Source organism: Poeciliopsis prolifica, unplaced genomic scaffold (assembly GCF_027474105.1).
Source record: "Poeciliopsis prolifica strain line A6 unplaced genomic scaffold, Auburn_PproV2 SCAFFOLD059, whole genome shotgun sequence".
In the NCBI taxonomy this organism is placed as follows: Eukaryota; Metazoa; Chordata; class Actinopteri; order Cyprinodontiformes; family Poeciliidae; genus Poeciliopsis; species Poeciliopsis prolifica.
In genome coordinates, this window is record NW_026562434.1 from 382871 (window position 1) to 402500 (window position 19630).

The window sequence follows — 19630 nt, forward strand, 5'->3', positions numbered from 1 at the left end:
ACGATTTCGGTGTGTGAAAAACAGTTATTCTCCCCTAGGGTACAAATTTTAATTAAAACCTTTTACAACTTATTGAAAGAGTACCCCTTGTCAAATACAACACATTTGAAAGAAGTTTGGGAAAGGGAATTACAGTGGGAAATAAATCCGGAGGAATGGGACGAGGCTTGGAAGAATGCAAAGTCTCTAAGTATTTGTAATCGGGTTAAGGCCATTCAATTGAAAATCTTACACCGGGCGCACATCTCTCCTTCTCAACGAAGTAAGTTCAGTGTTAGCCTCTCGCCATTGTGTCTAAAATGTAAAATAGAGACTGGTAGCCTTACACATTGTTACTGGTCCTGTCGGAAAATTCAACATTTTTGGTGTATAATAAAATGTGAATTAGATAAGATTTTTTCTGTTTGCACACAATTCAATCCATTGTATTTCCTACTCGGTTTGACTGACACCAGTTTACCTGGCAAATATCAGCGTCAACTTTACAGAATGCTTACTTTTTGTGCAAGAAAATGTGTGATACTGAACTGGATTTCTGACAAAGCACCAAGTAAATCACAATGGCTAAATACAGTACTCGGTTATATATCCTTGGACTACTTAACGAGCAAACTGCACGATAAAGAAGACAACTTTCATAAAGTTTGGGAGCCTTTTATGTCCTATGTAGGATTTGAAATTTCTGCATCTTTCTGGAGAGGATTTGTAATTTGAGGGGGACTGAATTGCAAACATCTGAAATGCTTTGGTGTAGACCATTTGTATTACACTGCTATTATTGCTGTTGTTTTTCCTTTTTCTTTTTTCTTTCCTCTTTTTGTATGCAACTGTAAGAGCTGGACTGTTCTTTTGTTTTTGTATTGTATTTGTTCATTTGTCAAAACATTGAAAACTAATAAATATACTTATTAAAAAAAATAAATGTCTTTTTTCCAATCAACAATGTTCCTCTTTACTGATTTAATGAACTGTTTTATATATAATCATGTTGCCTTTTGTTGTGAACTGGTTCAGTCTATATTTGGGTCTCCAGCCATGAAGGACTGAACTAAAGGCAACAAGGAGGCTGGCAAGAGAAATATTAAATTCCTCTATGAACTAAATGAATCCCTGTCAGTTTTAACAGAAAGAGTCCAATGAAGCCTGAGAATCAAGGCTGGGCTGAAGATCAGCATCAGGCTCAGTTTGAGGATCAGCATCAGAGCTGGTTTGAGGGAAAACAGCAGCTTGAATCAAAGCAGAGCAAATCTAGTTTCATCTTTACATGTTTAACTGTTGGATACAGAGATGGAAAACTGAGCAGCAACTGACAAAAACTATTTGAACAAGAATCAAATTGTTCTATAAAAGGAACAGAAACTGCTCCAATTTAAACTCATGTTTGGAAAAAAAACATTGAGAAAACCAATAGGGGAAATACCCATCTAACAGTAAGACATCTATTATCATTTTCTTCTATTATTGAAAAAACATTTGCATCATAACTGATAAAATATAATGGACAGAAATCTGGTTTCACTAGGATTGAGAACATTTTACCTGAGAGTTTCCAGGTTGCAGTTTGGACTCTTCAGTCCAGCAGAGAGAAGCTTCACTCCTGAATCCTGCAGGTTGTTGTTACTCAGGTCCAGTTCTCTGAGACTGGAGGACTGGGAGCTGAGAACTGAGGACAGAGCTTCACAGCTTCTCTCTGAGAGGTTACAGCCACTCAGTCTGAGGAGACAGGGAGGAAAATATGTTATTATACAATTCTACAAAAATTTATATTTTTCAAGGTTTTTCTTGGACAGAGAAGGATCAATCTTATTTTACACATGTTTATGATGCCTTTTGTTGCGAAATGGTTCATTTTATAGTTAGTCCTCCATCCTTAAAGTTTATAACTACAGGAAACAAGAAGTCTGGAAAGAGAATGATAAAATTCCACAATTAACAAAATTACTACAATTTAAATTTTAACATAAAGAGGACGAGTTTTGCTGCTTTAATATGTATCACTATGTCAGCTGCTGAAGGGAGTCTGTGTCTCCTTCACACATCACCCCCAGTGAGAAACTTTGAGGAGACAATGCAACAATATATAAGCTGAAAAATTAACATATATATTTACCTCATCATTAGTATATTTCTATCAAAGATAACTGTATTAACAATGTGTGTCCTTACAGAGTTTTCTTGGAGGCTTTAACCACTGGCAGCAGCCTCAGAAGAATCTCCTCTGAAGCAGAGTATTTCTTCAGGTCAAACACATCCAGATCTTTTCCTGATGACACTAAGATGAAACCCAGAGCTGACCACTGAGCAGGAGACAGTTTATCTGTGGAGAGACTTCCTGAACTCAGAGACTGTTGGATCTCCTCCACTAGAGAACGATCATTCAGTTCATTCAGACAGTGGAACAGATTGATGCTTTTCTCTGCAGACACATTCTCACTGATCTTCTCCTTGATGTACTCAACTGTTTCCTGATTGGTCTGTGAGCTACTTCCTGTCTTTGTCAGCAGACCTTTTAGGAGTCTCTGATTGGTCTGCAGTGAAAGTCCCAGGAGGAAACGGAGGAACAAGTCCAGGTGTCCATTTGGACTCTGTAAGGCCTGGTCAACAGCTCTCTGATGGAGAGATTGTAGATCAGATGTATTAATGAAGATGTATTAGATCTTTGTATTTCTTTGATCATGTCAGAACCAGAGTTGATGAAGGTCAGATGAACATGAAGAGCAGCCAGAAACTCCTGAACACTCAGATGGACGAAGCAGAACACCTTGTCCTGGTACAGACCTCTCTCCTCTTTAAAGATCTGTGTGAACACTCCTGAGTACACTGAGGCTGCTCTGATATCGATGCCACACTCTGTCAGGTCTGATTCATAGAAGATCAGGTTTCCTTTCTGCAGCTGATCAAAAGCCAGTTTTCCCAGAGACTCAATCATCTTCCTGCTCTTTGGACTCCAGTGTGGATCTGTTTCAGCTCCTCCATCATACTTGACCTTCTTCACTTTGGTCTGAACCACCAGGAAGTGGATGTACATCTCAGTCAGGGTTCTGGGCAGCTCTCCTCCCTCTGGTCTCCAACACATCCTCCAGAACTGTAGCAGTGATCCAGCAGAAGACTGGGATGTGGCACATGATGTGGAGGCTTCGTGACGTCTTCATGTGGGAGATGATCCTGGCCTGTTCCTCATCTCTGAATCTCTTCCTGAAGTACTCCTCCTTCTGAGGGTCATTGAACCTCTGACCTCTGTCACCATGCCAACACACTGAGGAGGGATCTGATTGGCTGCTGCAGGTCGTGTGGTTATCCAGAGGAGAGCAGAGGGAAGCAGTTTCCCCTGATGAGGTTTGTCAGCAGAACATCCACTGAGGTGGACTCTGTAGCATCAGTCAGGATCTCCTTGTTGTGGAAGTCCAGTGGAAGTCGACTCTCATCCAAGCCATCAAAGATGAACAGAACCTGGAAGTGTTCAAAGCTGCAGATTTCTTTGGTTTCACTAAAGAAATGATGAACAAGATCCACCAAACTGAACTTTTTCTCTTTCAGAACATTCAGCTCTCTGAAGGTGAATGGAAATATGAACTGGACGTTCTGGTGGGCTTTGTCTTCAGCCCAGTCCAGAGTGAACTTCTGTGTTAGGACTGTTTTCCCAATGCCAGCCACTCCCTTTGTCATCACTGTTCTGATTGGTTGATCTCTTCCAGGTGGGACTTTAAAGATGTCTTCTTGTCTGACTGTTGTTTCTGGTCTGTCTGGTTTCCTGGATGCTGTTTCAATCTGTCTGACCTCATGTTCATCATTGACCTCTCCAGTCCCTCCCTCTGTGATGTAGAGCTCTGTGTAGATCTGGTTCAGAAGGGTTGAACTTCCTGCTTTAGCAATCCCCAAACACAGACTGGAACTTCTTCTTCAGACCAGATTTAAGTTTATGTTGACAAACTGGAGCAAAATGTCCTAAATTAACACAATAAGAAAAATCAGATATGAAAGAAAATCATGTTTTGATTTTGATTACATCACTTCAGCAAATGTGTAATTTATAATTTCAAATCTCTTTAGAAATGCTCTTACTGGTCTGCAGATGGTCAGCCAGCTTTTCCTGCTTCATCTTCCTCAGGATGTTCAATGTGATCTTCATCACTGCCTCTCTGCTGCTCCTCCTCTGCTCTTCATCATCACCTTCCAACAACACATCATCATCTCTCTGACTCTCTGAATGTTCTGGGTTATCTGGACTCAGAACCTTTTTAATCTTCTTCAACTCGTTCTTCACAAAAGTGACAATGTTTTCCTCCAGCAGCTGGAACAGAATAATAGATGGACACATGGGACTGAAATCATGGAGTCAAACACCAGATGGATGTTGGACAGACTGACAGTCCTCTGGTCTACAAAGTGCAGCATGGAGATGAATGTGAGAACTCGTGGAAAATTAATTGTTGTTCATATACAGACCATAAATATGGAGTCCAGCTGTGTTTGATGCTGCTGGGCAGATGGACCCCTGGGAACCTCTGAGGTCTGCCGGTCCAAACTGTGGAGGAACCAGGAACAATTAGGAAGTGTTGAGAATATAAGTCTCATTAGCATAACTTTAAAGACAGTCAACCTTTATGCATATGAAATATTAGATGTTGCATGAACATTTAGAGTAGATTTCAAGTTAGGTAAACTTAGACAAAGATCCAAACTAAAACAACTGGTGACTCTCTGAACTTACATAAATTTCTAAGGAGGGTTTTCTGACAGGCAGTGTTGGAGTCCCATAAGGAGTCTGCAGACAGGGAGTCTATCTGTCATCAGCATCAATACATTTTTTGTTGTCGGTTCAAGAGTTCAGTGAAATATTAAAACTTTAAAAAGTCTTCTCCAAAGTATAATCAAACGCATTAAGATATTTCCTTTAAGCATTAACAGCATGTTTGAATTAGTTAGCTTTTAACCATACTATTTGCATGCATTTTATATTATTGAAATACGATAGGATCAGGAAACTACTTTACTTCTAAATTTCAGGTATTCTAAAAAATAGCTTTTCCAAAAGTGGATAACCCTGTTATTGTTAGATCCAAACTTATAGTTATTATTTGGCATTTCATTTTTGTGCCAGTTTGTTTAAAATAGAAATCAGTTTCTTGCTGAATCTCTGAGGCAGAGAGGACTGTCCAGCTGCAGGTCATAAATCATGGCCTGTAACGTAAAAAGGAGGAGACTGGCACTGGAAGATCTGGGTGTTTTAGCAGGTCTCAGAGGTAATAAAATTAACTTTGAGACAGCCCTATAAGGGGAACAACACACCTCCTAATGCATATATTTAAATGAAGGGAATACACGTTCTTATAAAAAGCTCTGTTTTACAGCAGAAGCTCCAATCACTTTGTGCTCGAGTGAGCGACTCTCAAAAATGCTATTTTGTTTTGTTTTTTCTTTTCAACTCGTCCCAGGGAACGCTTTCTGTGTTGTTATGTGTCAGACTTTTTGATGATCTGGGTGTAATGCTGATGTAACATTCTGTATGCATTGAATTTTCTGGAGAAAGCTCTTATATGTCTGAAGAATCATGTCGTATGATTGTTCTTTATTATTCCTCTGCGCACGCGGAGACTGATGCACCTGGGAAACAGTGAAGCTATTTTCTCTGTTCTTAACAGAAAGTCAGGAAATATTCATCCAACAGTTTTCATGGAGGAAATCACCAGGAGTTTCACATTACAAATACTTGAAGCAGTAAAACAGAGCATCACATCAGCACAATACAAAGGAGTTAGAAAGAGGAAAATGGATCACAGTAACACCGGAATCACTCAGATTATGTAAAAAAGTTGATATTGCACTTTAATCACTCCACACTGTCAACAGACTAAATAAAAACTGGGAACATCTAAGTTCATACTGGTTCAGTTTCCACACTAACAGGAATTAAAAACAGCTCACCTCTCTGATGGTGGAGGCCCAGAAGACTTAAAGTCGATGTTCTCTTCCTTTGACCAGTCGCTCTTAAAGGACACACAGCTGGGTTCTGGTTCTGGTTCTGGTTCTGGTTTGAGTCTCTGATGGATCCTGACAGAAACATGATGATTAAAACTTAATCAGCAAAGAGGAGCAGCAGCTTCATCACCATGTCTGTTCTGGCCTGATATAGTGAACGCTGTGTGAAAAGGGCTGTGGACAGTTAGAGATGGTGACCTCACCTCTGACCTTTGCTCTGGCTCTCATCTTCCCCACACAGAGTGGTTTTAGAGGGAGGGACTCCCTCCTCTCTGTCCTCACACTGATCCATGCTGCTGAATCCACATCAGCTCACACACACTTTCTAGCTTCACCTGCAGAGGAAACACACATCATTCATCTGCACATCAACTCTGATCATCCTTTACATCATTAGTGCTGGAAAAAGATCAGCTGCTCCTCCTCTGATTGGCTCTTCTTCTCTGCTTCATATCAGTGTCAGGTGAATGCAGTCAGACAGAGAGGCAGAGGAAGCTGCCATCAGCTGCTGCACTTCTACTATCAGTCCACTAGATGGAGACATGGAGCAACATTTACATTCACTCATTCAACCTGAACAACAGGAAGTATTGTATTGCACAATTACACTCTACAGTGATTCACTGCTGCATCAAATATTTACTTTTTAATAATCAGACAGAAGTAAACACATTTCAATAATAAGATTTTGTAATAATATTTTATCTTGAAAGGAAGAAACAAACAACTCTTGGCTTTGATTTTAATGCTGGACCAGAGCTTGATGCCAGGAAACAAAAACATGAAGCAGTTTCTTCAGAGAAGAAAACAGGAAACATCAGCTGTTCATCATGTTGTTTGATTCCAGTTCACCAATTAATCTAATAATCCTGTAGATTAGCCTTCAAGTAGCAGAGAGATAATATTTTGAGGTGAAAACAGAAGTGAACCTGTTCCCCAAACATCAGAGAGCAGAAACAATCTGTTTCTGAAGAGAAAGTTCAAGTAGGCAAATGATCAAACTTACGATTTAAGAAGATCCAAAGAGTTGATGAAGATTAACTCTTTACCCTAGTAAAGAGTGAACCTCTTTACTGTGATTCTGTTGCTTCTAAACCCAACAGAACCACAGTAAAACCAGACAGACCTGAACAGGTGTGTTTGATCTGAAAGTGTAAAGAGGAGAAATGAGCCCAAACTGGTCTGACTTGTCAGACTGACTGGGAGTCTGTTGGGTTTATTTAGTTCCCCAACCTGCAAGAATCAACCAAGGACACAAATTACTTTTTCGTAGAAAAGGGGAGAAGAGCTCAACGCGGAGAATCGCTGCCAAACGCTGTCTGAGATCAACTCCATGGGTTCTCAGTCCCCAACTGCCTTTTATTATCATGTGAATACACAAAGAGGTTGGCTTTCTCACTCAGACATGCAAAAATTGACCAATACTCTATCCTACAGGATGTTCTGGAAGTCTTTTGTTGATGTCCCATCATTGGGACACAATGATGACCACTCTCAGGATACAGACAAAGATCACTTGTTAATACAGAAATGTGTGAGACATTTCCAACCTTCAAGAGAAAACCCTAAAAGACAGTTTAGAATATACAATAAAGGGAAAGAAAACACACAGAATAATATGAAACATAACCATTCAAATAAAAGTAAATGAACTAAGATAATATTCCAAACAGAGTCAGAGGAAAGTTTACCTGTTGACATCATTTGGATTTTGAAACAAACTCATATTTTCAGATTTCAGTGCAACACAATAAAACTGATCTCAGAGCAGCTTCTGGTTCAGGAACAATGGACCTGGAATGTTGACTTTTGCTCTTTTCCAGTATCAGGAAGATTCCAGCTACAGAGATCACATTACATCAAAACTGCAGCTGCAGATCAGGAAATAAAGATGATCTGCCTACTTTTGACTATGACTGTAGAGATGATTGATGAAAAAAAAAATTAATAATGTTTTTGTTCATTTAGCAAGTCATAGAGAAAAACCATGTTGATTTTTCTGTGATATTTTTTTACCATGATATTCATAAATTCATAAATGTCAGATATTTAAACAATTTTTCTAACTGAATATTTATTTTCAAAACTAAAGATTTGTTTTTGTAAGTATTTTTTATCTCAAAACTACATATTTAATGATCTTTTTCATGTCTAGTTGTTCAGTCAGACGCTCCATCATGTTGTCATGTTTCAGTTTTTCCTCCATTCAGCAACAGTTGGTGAACTGGGTTTAATCCAGTTTAGTCTAATTGTCTTTCTTGCTACCAGCAGCAGAAGGTGCAACAATATGTAACATTGATGTTTAGTGAGTAAATCCTTGGTGTTTATGTCCAGCAGAAACAGAAGAGGCTCCATGGGTAGATCTGTCCTCAGAATGTCCTCAGTCTCCTGTTTCATTTCCTCCCAGAAAGTCTTTATTTGTGGTCAGAACCAGAAGACGTGTGTGATGACCGACCATTCAACACATTCCTCCAACATCCATCTGTGGTTGGAATCCTGAAAATGAACGTTTTCAAAGGAGTAACACTTTATTTGACACAGTGTGTTCTATTAAATCTGGTTTTTACTTTCCAGTCAAAGTCTTTGCACGTTTGATTTCCAATCCTTTTATGGCACAAAAATGCAAATTAGAAAACTCCACTCCTTGTTTTATCTATCTCCAGTTCAATCCAGTAAATTGATTAACTCTATTTTCCAAACAAAATGGAGAATGGAGACCCCAAACTGGACCATATTGATAGTTTTGACCTCATTCCTCTTCAGAGATACCACTGCAAACTCGTATCAATGGCTCCTCAGAATGACCAGTGGGACGCTCTGCTGGATGGAGACTGAACTACAACACTAAAAGAAGTTTTAAACTCACTTTTCAGTTAGCTAATTGAACAAATTTTATTCTGTAAGATAATAAATTGCATGGTTACACAAAACCAATAAAAAGGTAACTATTGCCACATTATGGAGTAATCAATCATGGTGAATATCTGCCACAAAAATTCATTCTTGAACAAGATGGCTTTTTCCAGAAGACAGTATTACATTTTAATAAAAAGTGGGGTGGAAATAAACTGATGGAAAAAAAAGATGCACATATGAAATTCACCATTTCTGGAACAATGACATTCCAACATATGTGAAGTAGATTTTTCTTTAAAGAGAAAATGTTTTATTTGCATCATACAGTCTTCTTTTATGTATCACATAAATGTAATTGTATCATAGTCAAGATGTTTTTCGGTGCAGCTGCAGAGGGTGTACAAACTAACTGAACAAGATGCGTCTGCTGAAGTTTCCCAGGCGGGTCGTCTGGGAACTTAATCTTCTCCTCTGTTAGCTGAGAGGTGAATAAAGCAACTATGTAAATCTGAGTTCGTTAGAGCAGATTTAGATTTTCGCCTAATGCAGAGTATATTTTCCCTCTGTCTGCAGATGTATTAAAGATTGTTTTTGCTCCCTGAACTTGGACTAGACTTGTGCACTTCACACATATTCAGATGAACTTTTATGGTTAGTTCACAATGGAAAAATCTGAGTTGATTTCATCTGAACATTAATTCAATCTGGAGAGTTTTAGACGGAGAAAATGGAAACCATTAGAAGAGTTTATTGACATACAAAATTTAAGTCTTTGGCGCTTGGGCCCCGGCTGAGGACATCGATCATCACAATCTTTGCGATGAGCTTGGATGAGCATTCCATATGCTGAAAGGAACGTCATCCCCCGAGACCAGACATTGGTGATGGAGGTGAAGAAAGGATGCAGCCGGAGAGCCGAGCGAGTGGAGGTGAAGGGGTGGAGGAGGGTTGAGCTCTGCTGGACAGCAGAAGACGCCATGGACGGTGCTATTTATCAGCTGGGACTTGGACAGTGATTGGACGTGACGCGTCTTGGACCAGCGTTGATTAATCAATGGTGATGAACAGGAAGCAACGGTTGGATGATGCAGGTGGGGTTAGAAGAGACTTCCAGTTTGAATTTGCGCCTTTTTCCTCACAAAGTGAAATAAGATCTATTATAAATTTGCCCAGTAAAAATACACTGATTTCACTGTGAAAATTACGTTTTTAGTCAGTAGTAAGAAATAAAACATTTCCATACAAGTCTTAAATACTTTATACAAAATATTGAGTGGAAATCATACACAGTGAGACAGGTTTAAAGAGACGTGACAGTCCAATGAAAACTCCAGATAAATGCAGTGATTTTATGGTCAAAAGTTACAAAAATGTGCAATAATTAAAAAAACCTAAAGTGAAAACTTAACTTGGCACAAGGAAATATTTGCTCCCATCAACAGAAACATTGAATTACTGAGGGAAGGTAAGAGGCTGGATCTGTAGTTTAATTTCATCCATTAAAAAGCTGCTGAAACAAAAAGAGTTCAAAATAAATCGCTGTCTACAGAAAATACAAAGAAATGGTAAATAAAAAAACATGGGATTGATACTCAGCATGACAGATTACAGCTTACATAAAATCACTAAAATGAAAAATACAAAATGTTAAGGACATTCACCAGTTTGACATCAGTCTGGAGAAACACAATGCAAATTATAACGATTACAAGAGATTAAAAATAAACAAAAAATAAACATCATTTTTATAATTAAGGCCACTCGTATGAAGAGCAGAATAAAAAAAAAGGAGAGAAATGTAAACTTGTAATTATTCCAACTCAAGTCCTGCTGTGCAACTCAGTTTGTAAAAAACCCCAAAAACTCAAAAATGTCAAAAAATGGAGCAGAAATCAGATCAAATCTTTAAAAGGGAAATAAATATACAAAAATAAATAAAATGGCCATGACATGCAGAAAACAGAGAAATAAAAATTACTCCCAATAGAGGATGAAATGAAGCGATGAGTTAAATTCAAACATTTTTCATGTGAAAACGAGGATTAGCATCGTTTCTGCATGACAAGGCATTTTCCTGCTCAAACTGTTAGAAAACAAATTGTGATTTGTAGTTTTTCTTTGCTAAGTGAAGTGAAATATTTGACTTGTGTTCATTAAAAACAGGGATTTCTTTCCTTTTACATGAACACACATTCACAGCTTGCAGAGTGTAAGGCTTGAACCACTTGGCCACACTTTGGGAGGGGTGGGTTGGATTTATTGCACAAGAACACTCGGGGCGGGTGGGTTCTTATTCGGCCCTTTGACAGGTTCTGGATGGGTTCTGTCTCCTCAGTAGAGGCGGACGAGACTTAAAAAAATGTGAAGTTGAAGAACACTGGAAGCTGGTGAGGTTTTACACAGCAGCCAAGACAGGTCAGAGGTCAAAGCAGTGCCACTGCATCAAGCAGAGCCTCATCTTCCCTCCTCTGCTGATCGGGTCTCGGACTTGAGCCGGACGAACTCCTTGGCGACGTCGTCGTTGGAGCGCTGGGAGAGGATCCGCATGGCGGTCAGGCCCGTGTCGTCCATGGAGATGCGCTGCCCCAGGGGGCACCAGCAGGCGCAGTTGCCCCTCTCCATGATGTCCCTCAGCTGCACCACGGCCAGGCCCACCACCCGGTCGGCGCGGCCGAAGCAGTAGTCCTTGACGCAGGCTTGAACCTCGTAGCACTCGAACCCGTCCTGAACACCCAGAACGCTGCAGAGCGAGAGCAGAACACAGGAGTGGGAGCACATGGGCTAGGGCGCTAATTGCAGAGCTAATTCTGATTTTGTGCTTTTTCTGAAACTTTAAAAACATTCGTACACCTAGCTTTCGCTGATGTAATTTTCCATTTTAAATCAAAACATTTTACTTTGATTTGAGGTCCACATCTGCAGTGGTAGACTAAACTATTGCTAATCTGCTAATGTGCTAATAGCTGAGCAAATTTGTTGTGCAACACATTTTGATTCCCCTAAATCAGTTTTCAAGTTAAATTCTAAAGCACTAATGTACTTTTGCTGTTTTCTAGACTTTCAGTTGAATAAAGTTTGACATCTGCAGTAGAAGGGACACTTCCATTAAGCTGCTAATGTGCTAATAGTAGAGCTAATTTTAGCTTTTTTAAATAACTTTTAAAACTATTGCCACACAATTAATTTCTTAAAATAAATCCAGATTTTATTTGGAAAAGTTAAATTTGAGGAACTTCACTAAATGTTTAGCAGAAACACTAAATGAACAATTAGCTTTGCTGTTAGCGCATTAGCTGACATTGTCCAGTAATTTCACAAGGACTTTGTTTTGTAACCAACAGTTTATGAAGTCAGAATTAAAAGAGCTTCAAATCCTAAATGTGTCACGACGTTTGGTTTTGAACTTACAAGTGAAAGGTCTCGCTGTATTTGGGAGACCAGCTGTTGTTCTTGGATTTGGTCTGAAATCGGCGCTTCTTGTCGCTGAGGTGCGGCCCGATCATCGTGACTTCCACGAAGGGTCTGAACATCCCAGACGTCTGCCACTTCAAATCACTGGCTGCAATCACTGCATCAATGACACAAACATTTAAACAGAAATGACACTAAAATGCTCCAGCTTTGATTTTATTGGTTCAAAATGAGCCCAAACGGACCTTTGAGAGTAACTTTCCGCTCTCCGCTCTTGGGATGAGTGTACAGCTCAATCTGCAGGGAAACCTCTCCGATGGGTTTGTCCACAGCTGAGCCTGGTTTAACACAAACAACATTTGGTCCAATGCAGGCAAAGAAAACCACGTTTTATAGAGTCACGCGACAGAAACGCAGGTTTCACAAAACAGAAGAGAGAAACGATGAAGGGAAGTTGGGCTGATGATGATTTCATGGAGACCTACCCCTGCTGGGCTGGATTTTCTCATTAGGGGTTAACCTAATACCCTTCCCATTGTGCACTGGCACAGAGGCAGCAGGAGATAAAAACAAGACAGCAACTTAAACAACCAAATCCAGGAGATAAAAGCAGCGAGGAATCTGAAACTCTCCCATTTAATCTCCTTTGAGGCGTTTTGGATCTACCCTGTGAATGCTGCGTGGTCACGAAGGTTTTGATGAGCGTGTCGGTGGTCTGGGTGTAGAGACAGAGCGTGGCGGAGCGACGAAAGCTCAGCGCTCTTCTCCAGGAAAGTCTTCTTCAAGCCGTTCCCGCCCGCATGAAAGTATTGCTGCGTAGGAAACAAAACGAGAGGAATCAGCGTTCTACAACCTGAATGATTAACTTAAAGTGGAGTTAATCAGACTTTTAGTTAATCAACTAAAAGACTCTTAAAATGTGAATGAATTGTACTTTTCTGTTTGACCAGAGGTCAACGTTTCGCTCTCACCTTGATGGTATCCAGAGCCACATCCATGACGGCACACTGCCTGGGCGTCAGGCTTTTAGCGTCTCCTGCCATGTGATCCTAAACAACCCAAACCAAGACTTTGACTAGACCAATTCACAGGAGAAAGCAAACTCAAAGGCAACCTGATACCTTCAGTTTGGAAAGGTGTCCCAGTTCTTTAGCAGCAGAAAGGATCTGTGCTCCCTTCAGGAAAAACAGAAAAATGAATGATTCTTTTAGTTTTCAGAAGCCTTGTTTCAATTTTAAGTATCATATTAGTAAAGTTTGATGGAGATGGAAAAAAAGCATCGATACAACTCATGTTTATACATAAAGTGAGTTATTTATCTACTCTATATGTGATTGGATGATGTTCAGTTTGTTGACTAATAATTAAACTGAATATGCCACATTCATCATTTTAAAACATAATGGATAAAAATATTTTTTGTGTTTGGTCACGTCTGTCAAAATGTTTACATCTCATCTGACACAATTACGAGTTGATCCATTTCAAAATGGCAGCCATGTTTCCATCCAGCTGTGATTCAAATTTTGAGGAGATTTTTATAATAATGTATAAAAGAAAATGCAAATTACACTGCAAAACCATAAACTCTTACCAAGTATTTTGCTCTAGTTTCTAGTGCAAACTTGACTAATGTGAATTACAACATTTAACTTTTCTTTTGGGATCAATAAAGTATGTTTGAATTTGAATTTTAAAATATCTCAGCACATTTTAAATAAGACAAAAGTAACTTAATAGTAACTTATCAGAAGTAGAAGCTTGTTTTAAGTCGATAATTCCTTAATATTGATAAAAAAAAGTAGTTGGCAGATTATTTAATTTAAGGGACGAACAGATTATCGTGAAATAATCTGTTCAAAATTATTGATATAAAATGAGATTTTAGTCTGGTTATTATTTCCCTTATAACATTGCAAAAATATCTTGATTTAGGTGAAATAATCAATGTTGGAGAAACGTTATCGTCATTGATATTGTAATAACAGCAATAGTGTTACAACAACACTATTAAATAATAGTGCTGTTGTAATTTCAAGGCTGCTGTTTCTCTGTCAGATTCCCTCAGGTCTCCACAGCAGAGAGATGGATCACGGCGCTCTTCCTCCACCTCCTCGCCGCGCCCATCCTCATCCTCCACCACCTCCACTGAGTTCTGATGGGTTGGTTCAGATCCTCTCTGGAGATCAGACACCAGAACAGAGGCGGATCAGAACCAAAGCCAGCAGCTCTGCTGAAGCTCAGGAGAACTCTGAGTCCAGATGTGGACCCTGGTCTCCTCCAGAACCTCCTCTGTTCTGCTGTGGAGGAACTGTGTGGCTCCAGTTCTGCAGCAGGACCTTCTCAGCTGCAGCAGAAGAAGAAAGGACTTCCTGTGTTCAGGTTGGATAGAAACCTGGATATTTTCTAGCTTGTGGTTCTGCTTCCAGCGTAGATGTTCTCCAGGGTTCTGATCTGGATCTAGTGGACTGTAGAGCTCATCAGGTTTCCTCTCATCCACTTTGAGATCTTCAGCCTCCTTTAGATTCAACCTGAAGCTTCTTCTGACAGATTAGCTGCAGCTGATATTTAGCATGATGTTTATTATTCTAGCCTCAGTTTTCTGTTCTTCATGTGACTCCACTGAATCCAACTCTGATGTCGTCCACTTCACAAGTGATGAAGATCCTTTTTTCTTTCACTTCCTGCTGATTTCTTTCCAAAGCTCCATTTTTCCAGGAGGATCTTCAATGTTCTCTTTAGATGATGGAGGAACTCAGACTGACTCCACCCAGCTGGTGCTCCAGGTGAGCAGAAACAAACAAACCCTGAAGTCATCTCTGCAGACCAGCTTTAGATTTGGACCAACTGAACATCAAGCTTCAGTATGTTGGAGAAATTGTGATATTATTAATTAATTAATTATTTGTTTATTATTTTTTTTTTATTTTATTGTGAAATTTGAAACTGTTACAATTTTACAAAATATCCTTATAAAATCAACAAGTAACATATTTTAATTTGATCATTTAGAAACAAAACTTATTTTTAAAGGAATAACATTAAGAGACTGGTGTTTTTAGAATTTGTTATATTTAATGAATAATTACTGGGTATAGCCAGTGAAAACCACTAATTTATTCAACATTTTTACAGATTGATTGAATTAATCTAAAGATGATTGGTCTTAGAATCAATAACGATTAACTGATCAGTGGCAACTCTCTTAAAAATAGTTTTCTCCTGTATAAAGAGAGCTAACCATCTTTTCATAAAATGAAGGAATTTAGAAAAAAACACATTACATTTGTACTTTCACTTTGTGTAAAGAGTATTAAATACTAATCGAATTCATATAAAACATGCAGTTTTTTCATGTTATTGAACGTAGGCAGCCTTCAAAATGAGCGGTCCTTATTTTTCTGTGATGCTTCCAGTCTCTGCGTTGTCCTGTTTCCCTTGATTGTTCCCAGGTGTTTCTCGTTTCTGTGATTACCATCTGTGTATTTAATCCCACGGTTGTCCTTTGTTCCTCATCGGGTCCTCATCGTTCTTCACGTCATTTTGTCAAGCCTGTTCTTCTGTCCACCAGGATGAACAGTTGCTACCGGCGTTGAGCCCTGGCTTCAGCTCAGCCATGCTGCCTGTTTTTGTGTTTCCACTTGGACTATTTTTACTATTAAAACCATCATTTAACTATATCCTGGGTTTTCTGCCTGCTGCTTCACCACCAGTATACCAGCATCTCTGATAGAGTGAAGCTATGACAAGAAAACAAACTGAAAAACATGAGAATCCTGGAATAATCCTGGAATAATCCTGGAATAAACCCAGCTTCCATCTTTAAAAGACTGGAGAAGAAAAAGTTTCCAAGGACTCAATCAGAATCGTTTCACCAAGAAATAGATTGTAGAGACTGAACTATCTGTTGAACAGTGAGAGAGTTTCTCTGACAGGAGGAAAAACTTTAGACTCTTTAGACTCAAATCAGCTCAGAAACACTGAAGAGGAACCAGAACTGAACCACCAGACCCCAAATCCAGGAATCAGAGGTTCAATGAATGTGGTGTTGAAGGTGTGGAGGAGGATCAGTGAGTCAGAGGAGACTCTGTAGAAGGACAGAATGCCAGCAGGACAGTCCACATACACTGCTACTCTGTGAGAGTCACAGGAGGAGGAGAGATGAGTTTTTATGTCATTGTGCCAGACACAGTAACCATCAATATCAGAGCAACTCAGACTCCAGGAATGATCATTACATCCAAACAAACAGTCTTCACTGTCTCCTTTCCTCTTGATTCTTCTGTAACTCACTGATATATCAACATCTCCTCTCCACTCAACCTCCAGTAACAGCGACCAGTCAGACCAGTTCTACACAGAAGCTGAGGAAGATCATCAAATCTGTCTGGATGATCAGGATATGACTGAAACTCCTCCACAAATGTCACCTTCCTGTTGTCTTCAGACAGTTTGAGTTTTCTGCTCACTGTGTTTGTGTCGATGGTGAGTTGACAGGAATCTGATGGAGAACAAACACAATCCAGCTGCAGTTATTGATCATTTATTGACACTTTGACTCCTGAATGAGTGATGTGACAGTTTGAAGATGGTTGAATGTGAGCTGCTTTGTTGTCATGAATCAGATGAAAAACACACTTACATTTCCTCAGACCTGGAGTCAAGAATCGGCCTCCAGCAGGCTCCACCCTGAAAGGAGGAGGGGGGTCAGACCATCAGTCTCTTTCAGCAGCAAACATGGACATTACATGTCTCTCAGACACACATTGTCCTCCACTGAGACAGGAACAGTCCAACATCTGGATTGCAAACTGCAGTGGATGTAGGAAGGACAGTTGGTGCTGCTGCAGCACAACTCATTTCTCCAAACACAGGAAAAGCTCCAACAGAGAGGAGAAAGGAAATCCCTCAGTAACAACCTGAAGAAACTCACTGAAGCCTAAAAGGACATCAGGAAACTAAGGAAACATTTCTGGAAGCTCCACCTGATTTAATAATCAGCATTAAAATACAATCAATCTAAACTCTGATCAACACCTGGATACCTGATCCATCCACACTCCCACACACAGATGAAGGAATGAAACACTAAACAGCCCTGCTGCTGAAAACCTGCTGTGGCCTCACTGTAATATCCAGAAATACAAACATTCAAAAGGAGAAGCTGCATCACATTCAACAAAGATTCAACAAGAATCAAAGATTTGATCTCTGAGCTCAGACTCACAAACCAGGGAGAGGCTTCCATCATCACACACCTCTGACAAACACCTCCAACCTTTCAGCACTTCCTCTACCAACCAGCACCACCAGGTGGCGCTGCACACATTTACAATGAGCCCAAGAAGAAGAAGAAGAAGCATCCTGAATCCAGCAGCTGCAGTAATGGCTTGACTTTTTATCTTTCTCAGTAAATTTATCAGAACTTTGGATCTGAACAAATTCCTGAGCTCTCGTTCAACTTTTCCTCAATCACTGCAATTCCTCCTTCCTTCTGGAAAAAAAGGAATTGCTTTTCTGTCCTGACTCCATTTATATATTATAATAATAATAATATAAATATATTCATATAATATATTTTATTATTATTTTCATACATCTCCACAAGGAGATGTTTGACACAATTTACTTCCTGGTAGAGGTCAAACTACCAAATAAATTGATCTACTAAAATTCTAAAATTTCTCTATGCCTTGTGAATAGTTAGCTTCACTTTTTCATATATTTTATGAAAATACACACCAACTGCTGAAGTTGGCTTAATTTAACTTTTTGAGTTAAAATCTGTTATAAATGTTATAGTGTCAAACTAAATATTTAATTAGCAAACTAGAGTTAACTTCAAACTAGTTTTTCTAGCAATGTGACTAAAGACATCTTTTAGTCCTATATCAGACCTTCTCTGCTCCAGCAGCAGGTTCCTCCATATCTGAGAGCTTCCAGTCTCCAGTGTGGATCCTTCAGTCCAGCCGACAGCAGCTTCACTCCTGAGTCTCCTGGATGATTGTAGCTCAGGTCCAACTCTTTCAGATGGGAGGGGTTGGAGGTCAGAGCTGAGGCCAGAGAAGCACAGCCTTCCTCTGAGACCAAACAGCCTGATAAGCTGCAGACACACAATTCATCACATGATGAGGAAATGAGAACATTGAGGTAGAAACCAAGGTCTGAACTGATGTATGAATGGATGGATGGATGGACGGATGGACGGACGGACGGATGGATGGCCCAGAGTTACCTGAGAGTTTCCAGGTTGCAGTTTGGACTCTTCAGTCCAGCAGAGAGAAGCTTCACTCCTGAATCCTGCAGGTTGTTGTTACTCAGGTCCAGTTCTCTGAGACTGGAGGACTGGGAGCTGAGAACTGAGGACAGAGCTTCACAGCTTCTCTCTGAGAGGTTACAGCCACTCAGTCTGAGGAGACAGGGAGGAAATATACTATTAAATAATTTATTAAAATGTCTTTTTTCCAGTCAACAATGTTCCTCTTTACTGATTTAATGGACTGTTTTATATATAATCATGTTTCCTTTTGTTGTGATCTGGTTCAGTCTATATTTGGGTCTCCAGCCTTGAAGGACTGAACTACAGGCAACAAGGAGGCTGGCAAGAGAAATATTAAATTCCTCTATGAACTAAATGAATCCATGTCAGTTTTAACAGAAAGAGTCCAATGAAGCCTGAGAATCAAGGCTGGGCTGAAGATCAGCATCAGGCTCAGTTTGAGGATCAGCATCAGAGCTGGTTTAAGGGAAAACAGCAGCTTGAATCAAAGCAGAGCAAATCTAGTTTCATCTTTACATGTTTAACTGTTGGATACAGAGATGGAAAACTGAGCAGCAACTGACAAAAACTATTTGAACAAGAATCAAATTGTTCTATAAAAGGACAGAGCTTCACAGCTTCTCTTTGAGAGGTTACAGACACTCAGTCTGAGGAGACAGGGAGGAAAATATGTTATTCATACAAGCCTTCTGTTTCCAGTCAACAATGTTTTTTTGTTGATTTGAGAGAACAATTTTATTTACATAATATTTCCATTTGTTATGAACTGTTTAATTGTATAGTTTATATCCATGCAGAAGGAAGTCGTTTCTTTTTTACAGAAACCCCCAATGTTTAAGAAATCATCAAATGTTTGTGTTACTTTCCAGTCAACAATATTCTTGGACTTACTGAAGAATAGGTCATATTTTCAAAACTTTATTCTATAGTTTGGACTCTGACCTTGAAGAACTGAACTACAGGCAATAAGGAGGCTGGCAAGAAAATATTAAAATCTACAATGAGATGGATGGATGGATGGATGGATGGATGGATGGATGGATGGATGGATGGATGGATGATGGATGGATGGATGGATGGATGGATGGATGGATGGATGGATGG

General features: G+C 39.5%; 1 protein-coding gene and 1 pseudogene across 1 annotated transcript; both read right to left on the reverse strand.

The window, feature by feature from the left end:
* Positions 1 to 10783: 10783 nt before the first annotated feature.
* LOC129379567 (protein unc-13 homolog B-like) lies at positions 10784 to 11629 on the reverse strand. Its single transcript, XM_055060394.1, has one exon. The coding sequence runs from the start codon at positions 11611 to 11613 to the stop codon at positions 11290 to 11292; it is 324 nt and encodes a 107-aa protein (XP_054916369.1). The 5' UTR covers positions 11614 to 11629; the 3' UTR covers positions 10784 to 11289.
* A 610-nt stretch (positions 11630 to 12239) lies between these two features.
* The window catches only part of LOC129379586 (protein unc-13 homolog B-like), a 36863-nt pseudogene continuing 29472 nt past the window's right edge, over positions 12240 to 19630 (reverse strand).